At 37.0% G+C, this 8883-nt stretch overlaps 1 protein-coding gene across 1 annotated transcript in view; it reads left to right on the top strand.

Moving 5' to 3' along the window:
- The window catches only part of LOC126823482 (meiosis 1 arrest protein), a 29461-nt gene extending 20899 nt beyond the window's left edge, over window positions 1-8562 (top strand). Inside the window, exons 8-9 of the mRNA XM_050552348.2 lie at window positions 7397-7513; window positions 8366-8562. Of these exons, the coding sequence (XP_050408305.2) occupies window positions 7397-7513; window positions 8366-8503 (255 nt within the window). The 3' untranslated portion in view covers window positions 8504-8562. The remainder of the gene's footprint in view (window positions 1-7396; window positions 7514-8365) is intronic.
- The last annotated feature ends 321 nt before the right edge of the window (window positions 8563-8883 follow it).

Here is an 8883-nt window from a genome sequence, read left to right on the forward strand (position 1 = left end):
AAAATGCATTGGTCACGCTCAACGCCAAAATAACATCATGCAAGAAGAAGGTATATACCTATTAATTAAATGTAAATAAACTTTCTTTTAATTAAAATATCACGAGCTCACATCTCGATTTGCATACATGTGACATAACCATGAAGCTTAGTATTACGTATAAAATTAAAAATACATTGTCCAGAAAGTATTTATCGGGTGGTTAATTCCAATAAAAGTATGTTAATTTGGTATATATGGAAAGTATAGACACCCAATCTTACTAGAAAAACATTGGATTACCCAAAAAATACCCATGGGGCAAGCACTAGGCAAAAATGTCAGGGTATCACTATCTGGCAAACCGAAATGAAATGGGGTTCAACGTCCTGCTGTTCTGCTCCTAACCTGGGCTAATGAAGACGGAAACTGTTGTCTGGCAGCTTATTGTGTGCTAGCGTGACACAGGGAGCGGTTGTTATTTCTTGATCAAATGATTAGACGGTTTTGGAACTTGTCAACGTACAAAAGACTGCAATTAAACGGCGGAAAAAGAAGTTGACAAAATATGTATGATAAATGGACAAAGTTTTGAAAAATACATCCTGAAAAATGGACCCTCCTACAATGGATTGAGCTGACAGACATGGCGTCTGACAACAGTTTATTTATAGCTTGTGATATTTCCCCACGTTAACAAAGTTTTGAGAGGGATTTGAAGCAAATTTTTGATAGATTGATTAGTTTGAATATTTTAGTCCAAATATATCATCAAATCACACAATTTGTACGCGGAAAAGTATCTTTAAAAACAATTATTTGAGATTCTCAGTTTCGTGACATGTTCCTTACGTAGTTTAATTATATACACATTATCATATTCCGATCTCTGTAAATTTTACATAACATGTCTCCGACTTTCTTTCCATATCTATAATACATGTATTTATTGTTTACAAAAAAATGTTTTCTATCTGTACTTGATTAGAAATCTAAAGGCAGTCACTGCCAGAGATCTCCTGGGAAAAACATTTAATGTAATGTATAAACATTGCTTCCCGCATGTTTTACGGTAATTAACAGAATACAAAGACCCGTTTAATTTCTTTCATGTCACATTTTGTCATCATTTCCGGAACAGACTTCAAAGATAAATTTAAAAAGTTTGTTAATAAAAGTAGTTTTTATAGGCCCACATTTTCATGTGGACGTATATTGTCGTCGCCCTTGTCTGTCCGTCCACAATTTGTTTGTGGACACTATAGGTCACAATTTTTATCCGACTTTGACGGAACTTGAAATATAGGTTTGTCCCCCAAAGATCTCAGGTCCTTTCAAAACTGGCAAGCTTCGGACCGTATTTTCATGGATTATGACTCTTGATTTTTACGAAAAATCACATTTTTAGCTTGTGGACACTCTAGACATCACAATTTTTATCCGATTTTGATGAAACATGAAATGTATGTTTGTAACCCACAGATCTCGGTTCCTTTAGATATTTGTGCATATCGGACCGTAACTTCCTGGATTATTGCCCCTGATTGTAGAAGTCACAATTTGTATTTTTAAAAAACACCGTTTAAATGTATCACCGTTACACCCTAATGATGATTGAGTTCGAATCTCGTTAAAATTGGACCGAATCTACCCGACAAAATGGATGCCCCTTGTACGCAAATAGTGTAAAAGTATGTAATACCAATGTTGAGAACCCTCTAGAAGTCACAATCCTTATCGAATTTTGATGAAACTTAAAATATATGTTTATATTCAAAAGATCTCGGACCATATCGGACCGTAACTTCCTGGATTATGGCCCTGATTGTACAAAATATCAGGGTTTTTTTAGCTCGTTCTCTGTCCATCTCTTGCAAGATGTGGTCGTATTTTGCATGGCAACCGCTGGTTGCTATACTCTAGAATCGGTTCAGGCATTAAATTATGTCTACGTTGAATGACCTCTTATAATTTTAAATTAAAGGAAACTTGGAGAATAGAATCTAAAAAATCCAAAAAAATATGTTTTGGAAAACTAAAGTAGCTAATTATCCCACTTTGTCGACGTTGGGTGGCCGAGTGGTCTGTCTTATCTTATCGTACGCCATTGAGTCAAGACATGGTGATTGTTGTTTCGATACCAGTCTTGTACATGATAAGGTAGAGAGATTCGCCTGCCTAGGAGAGATTTCTCTCGATATTGGCATTCCCCCCACTGCCAACCGAGGCACTAACAGTTTATTGACCATTTTTAATAATAAAATATTTTGTGAAGTAATTAAGATGTCGAACAAATGTGTTTTGTGAATTACTGTGAATTCATCACATGCAATATCGGCGTTTTTCTGACAATGTTAAAAGTTGGCTACTGTTTGTGAATATTGTTCAATAGTCACTAGCCAGTTTCTGCTATCCTTTCCAGAAACACCGCCATATTTTATTTTGATTTCCTTGGTTAATATTAGAGAAAAAGAAAAGTTTATTTATAGTCAATGTTTAACCTTTTTATGATCTGTGATCTGGGAGCCATTGACAAAATCGATCTCTCTCTGTCCATGGCATTTAATCAAGTGGTGTCAAGAGATGACATTCTTGAAAGAAAACCACTGTATGATTCTTCGTTCAATTCTCATCAGAATGCTTTGATATTATAACAAATTCCTGTGTGCTACCCAATCCGCATCAATTCTGCTCCTATGTGGGACGATCAGAAGGGGATTCTTGTCAAACATTTCACTTTAATCTGCCAACAGCAAATAATTAACGCTATGTTATTACAGTGTCACTAGGGAGAAAATACAGCGAAAATATCTCCTTTGTTGTGTTCAGTAATAATTGGTAGTTTTATACGTATCATATGTACCTTGAAATAGATAAAATAATTAGATTTCCTTCTACAACTCCTTGTTACTAATATTGAAAAGCTATATTCATGTTTTATTGTGTAAATAAAATAAATTTGATTTTCTGTATGGACTCGTAGGGGTGGTTTTGGCATTTGACATGGTACATTAATTTTGGTAATCGGAGCATGGAAACAAAGGTTGGTGTTTGTCAAGCTGTAAAAGGACCTTAATCAGCCGCGATGTTGCAAATGATAGTCACAGTTTTTTGTGGCGGAAGAAAAAAATAGGAATTTACCTTGTCAGCAAAAGTAACTGTGATGAAAATTAGGACATACCTATTTCAAAATTCCAGCACATTGTACACGGCCACATTTCAGTGTGAGCCTAAGATGTCGTCACCCTGTCCATCAACAATTGGCCTGTGAACGTGATAGGGGCTACATTTTGTAAGCATTGAGAACAAACCCTATCGGCGACTTTCCGTTCCGGAGTTAACCCCCCCCCCCCCATCCCCCTCTCAAGCCTTTGCTAAAAATCTTATCAACGCGATATAGGCTACAGTTTTCTACGGTTTCTTTTAAAATTTTGCGTGAAGCATTGTGGTCATGGGAGGAAGAACCCTATCGATATCCAGCGTTCTACGACTTTCCGTTCCGGAGTAATCCCCCCCCCCCCCCATTTGCTGAAACCCCTGTGAACGCAATAGAGGCTACATTTTTAACAACATTTTTCCAAATTTGGTTGTATGAGATAACGAACCCTATCGATTTTCAGCTTGTAAAAGCGATATGATCTACCGTTTTTTACAGATTGTTATCAAATTTGGTTTGAAGCGTTGGGGTCATGAGAAGACAAAACCTATCGATATTCGTGAGTGGATTTCTTACCAATTTGGTGGCAAGCATTGTGGTCATAAGGTGAAGAACCCTAACGATATTAAGCTGTTACGGAGTCACCCACCCCATGTATCGGACCATGTCATGGATAATGGCCCCTGATTGTACGAAAAATCTCGTTTTTAGCTCGTGGGCACTCTAGAGGTCACAATTTTCATCTGATTTTAATGAAACTTAAAATGTATGTTTATAACCCAAAGATCTTGGTTCCGTTCGATGTTCGCGTAATTCGGATCGTAACTTCCTGAATTTTGGCCCCTGATTATACGAAAATCGCGTTTTTAGCTTGTGGTCCCTCTAGATGTCACAATTTTTATCCGTTTGAATATATATCACCTATTATATCCTAATGATGGTTGAGTTAGAATTTCGTACGCAAATAGTGTAAAAAAAATATGGTATATAAAGGTTGTAGAAAGCAAGCTAATGGCTTAAGCTTTATTTAAACATACATTATTGAAGAGCTAAATCTGTCTATTTTATCTAAATTATTAATTAGACATTAATTAACCTATCCCGACCATGATCAACTCTAAATGGCATCGCTAGCTTGCGATCTTTAGTGGATTGTGAGCCGATTTACTGCATAACTTTCCTTCACGATTTAACGATTAAATGGATAATCGAGACTATGCTGTTTATCGTACTGTCTTTATTAATGATGATCAAGGCTAGGCGGAAATTCAATCGCTTTGTTCTCGGATCATGGTGGATCAATATGAATGAAATTTTCAGCAAATTGCCTTTACATTATCTAGTTTGTATACGCCCACATTTTCATGTGGACGTATTATGCCGTCGCCCCTGTCCGTCCGTCCGTCCGTCCACAATTTGTTTGTGGACACTCTAGAGGTCACAATTTTTATGCGATTTAAAAACCGGTATTATTATATCACCGTTACACCCTAAGGGCGACTGAGTTCGAATTTCGGGAAAATCGGCCCAAAATTCACAGACAAAATGGCCGCCGTTCGTTCTCAAATAGCGTAAGAATATGGTATATCAAGGTTGTGGACCCTATAGAGGTCACAATTTTTATCCGATTTTGTTGAAACTTGAAATGTAAGTTTATAACCCAAAGATCTCGGTTCTTTTCGATATTCGCGCATTTCAGACCGTAACTTCCTGAATTATGGCCCCTGATTGTACGAAAAATCGCGTTTTTAGCTTGTGGTCCCTATAGAGTTCATAATTTTTATCCAATTTAAAAAACTGTATAATTATATCACTGTTACACCCTAAGGACGACTGAGGTCGAATTTCGGGAAAATCGGCCAAAAATTGACAGACAAAATGGCCGCCGTTCGTTCTCAAATAGCGTATATATATTTGTTACACACTATGACAGCTCTATTCTCTGAAACCATAAACTGGACGAAAATGGGCCCAAGAGCACATATTAATGGAATATGAATGCATACAAAGCGATTTATACTCTTCTAATACAAATACCTATGCAGGTTGCGATATGATAAATAGTCATGGACATTTGACATGCTTTGAGAGTATGATCACAGATGGCAGATGAAGAACTTATCGCCCCAACAGAACCACTGAGCTGTACATGCGACACGCAATAGCACCATACACGTGGGAGGGGTTCATTGTCAAATTTGACACTTCAAGGAAGGGTTGATGAAAACTGCCGCGTACTGGTTTATCTATCCATGTTTGCTTTCCTATCGGTTCTTGTATACGATTTACTGTTTAGCGTATCTTTGCTTTAGTGTGTTACGTTTAATTTAATCGGGAGACGTGTTCGTCGACGTCAACGTCAACCGACAACACTGCAAGAATTGGCCGTGGCACTGCAAGAGGAGTGGGTCAGATTGCCCCAAATCGTAATTGGACGGTTGTCTGAGGATTGGTGGAGCAATTACACATTATTAAGACAAAAATCAAAAACGGCCATTTTCACTTTTGACGGTGTATCTCTTTGGAGTGAAATGGGGCCGCCCATATGAACTGTTTATGTTCATGTGTAGACAGTTGGGTTGTTATTAACATACACTGGTTACCTCTAATAAAACAGCAGTGCATTTCCGCAGTTTTGTATTGTTTCTGAATATCCCCTACTTTTTTTTTAGAGAGTATATATATTGATTTTTTAAGAAAACGAATGTAATTTCTAATCAATTATGATCGGTGAAATACATGACCACTCCTGCCTGCTGAAGACATTCTACATATTTTTATACGTCCACATGGAAATGTGGTCTTATATTGCCGTCGCCTCCATTCGTCGGTCCGTCGTCCATAATTTCTTGTGAACACTATACAAACTACATTTATTATTTGATTTTTTAAAAAATTTATATATGTTGTTTACATTGTTGAGACGAAGAATCCTATTTAATTTCAACAATTTCGGTTTATTACTTCTAGGGTTATGGTCCTTGTAGAACCCTGTGAACACTCTAACGACTAAAGTTATCGTCCGATCTGTATTAAATTTGTATGCTTTATTTGAATTAGTAAAACGAAAAATCCGTTTGTTTCACTTATTATCCGATCCGCATGAAATTTATATGCATTATTTAAATTTGTAAAAAAAAAAGAGAGAATCCTATTGAATTTCGGCAATTTCCGTTTATTACTTCTAGAGTTATGGCCCTTGTTTCACATTTTTGAACCTTGTAAACACTCTAACGACTAAGGTTATCATCCGATCTGTATTTAATTCCCTTACTTTATTTAAATTAGTAAAACGAAGAAGACAATTTCCGTTAATCCCTTCTAGAGTTATAGCCTTTGTTTCACTTTCTTGAAGCCGTGTGAAGACTGTAACTACCAAAATTATTGTATCATAAAGTCTGTCATTGAGTCAACTGGCGTGGTTTCGAATCCCCGGTTGTACGTGGCAAGGAGTAGGGTCGCCTGTCCAACCTCGTGGGTTTTCTCCGGGTCCTCCGGTTTCCTCCCACTGCTAAAGACCCCTACGCGCAAGCGAATTATTGAAATAAAATTAAAAACCATATGTTAGTCCCGAAATGACCTAGTTTGTGTCGAGTGGACGTTAAACCCCATTTCTCTCTCTCTCGCTTTCAAGCGCCAATTGTAATGAAGCGACTCGATGAACGAGGCTAAACATATCCCACAGTAAAATAATAACCAGACAGTTAAAACAGAAACGATTGAATGTAAACTAGTTTATAAACCTCTTAGATCTTTTAGACCTTTATACACCCGGCCGAACATTACGTACATCAGATAAATTACTTTTAAAGCCCAAAACTGTTCAACTATAGTCTCTTATAGTCAGCTCTCTTTTAGTTATCAAACAACTGTTTTATGGAATAATCTATCATTTAATTTAAGATGTGGTACATCTCTATATTTTTAAAAAAAAAACAATTTAAAACACATTTATTTAATCAGGCTTTTAACTGTATATAATCGTTAACATGTCCACAATCATGTTGTTTATTTATGACTAGCAGGATACTCGGCTTCGCTCGGGGATCATAACTCCGAAACTGGAAGTGGTAGACTAACTCCACCTGGCCTATGTTACTCCCCGGTCCGAGCTACCCCTATACCCCAAATTTCAGACTCGGGGCAGACCTAGTGTAGCCGCCAACCCCGAACAGACCGGCTTCGCTCGGCGGTCATAACTCCGAAACCTATTTATATTTATATATAAAACTTTTTGTTTTGATTTGATTTTTTTTGCAGATTGACATGAGCCCATTGTATAATCCGTTGCTACAAGATTCTGGCCTGTTTGAGTGTCTAAAATACAAACCAAAACCAACTAATTGTTCAAACAGACAACATAAAAGACAAAGTAACGTAAGTTCATTTTTTTTTTGGAACTGATAGCCTTTTAATTATCGTCAATCATGCTGTCTATAATAAATACCGGAACCATTTTTAATACGTCACACCGCCTATAAAAGTAGCTCAATTATGTCAAGCATGTCTACTAAATAAACTGATTATCGAACATAAACCCATCCGAACCCGAAGTATTACTTAATAAGATTGTTCATATATTTTTAGGTGTGCATTAATTTCCCTCACTTTATTCCTTTTAGTCTCGGGGGGTTGGCTGGCCGAATCGGTAACACGTGCGTTCTGTATCATACGGCATGTCTATGAGACAACTGGCATGGTTTCGAATCCCCGGTTGTACGTGACATGGAGTAGGGTCACCTGTCCAACTTCGTGGGTTTTCCCCAGGTCCTCCGGTTTCCCCCCACTGCTAAAGACCCCTACGCGCAAGCGAATTATTGAAATAAAATTAAAACCATATGTTAGTCCCGAAATGACCTAGTTTGTGTCGAGTGGACGTTAAACCCCATTTCTCTCTCGCTCTCCTTTTAGTCTTGCTCTCGCTAGCCTCTTTTCTCTCTTTTGCATGGCGATTTCTTTTTGGTGTAGAATGAAAGAAAGGGGTTTGAATTTACATTTGCTGTCAGTTTTGGCATTGAATTAGGATACTTATACCTCATCTTTGCTCCATCTGTGATAGAAAGCGTTCAACCCAACGAAAATTTTGGGAAAAGTTACAGCCGGTCGAAGAGACTAGAATTAACATTAAAACCAGTTGAGAAATCAATGATTACCTGGGGCCACCTAGAAGCTTTTCTGAAAATAATACTCCGGATTAGTCCTTGTAATCATATTATAAAACTATTTCAGAAGTCCTGGCCAAGTCCGGTACCAGTTAAAGTTACACCAGGTGAACCAATAACCTTAACGTCTGGTTACAGTAACCAATCAGATTTTAACAATATACTCTTATCGCGTAGATCTACGTTTCTAACACATCTTGAATAATTCCATTGACTTCTCGAATTTAATTATTTTAACATATCATGTTCGCTCTAGTCAAGAAACCTAACCAAAAACACATTGAATGCAATTATCGTGAACTATTTACATTTCCGATTTAATTAATCTTCATGTTTAAACTTTTTGATGATTAAAATATATAAGATTATGTTACTGCATTACGAATATGCTGTTTTCTGTTTAACTAAGTAATTGGAGCTCAAGGGTCTTGTAGGTGTGCGCAATTTGAAAAAAATATGTCCATAAATGATGACAGTTTTTGCAGATATAAGCTACCATACAAAACGCTAACTTGTAACATTCAGTGATTGACTTAATACCTGCCTTTGGCAAGTTATCAGTTATTGTGATTGTATTCTGTGCGT

The sequence above is a fragment of the Patella vulgata genome, chromosome 6 (assembly GCF_932274485.2).
Source record: "Patella vulgata chromosome 6, xgPatVulg1.2, whole genome shotgun sequence".
Taxonomy (NCBI): Eukaryota; Metazoa; Mollusca; class Gastropoda; family Patellidae; genus Patella; species Patella vulgata.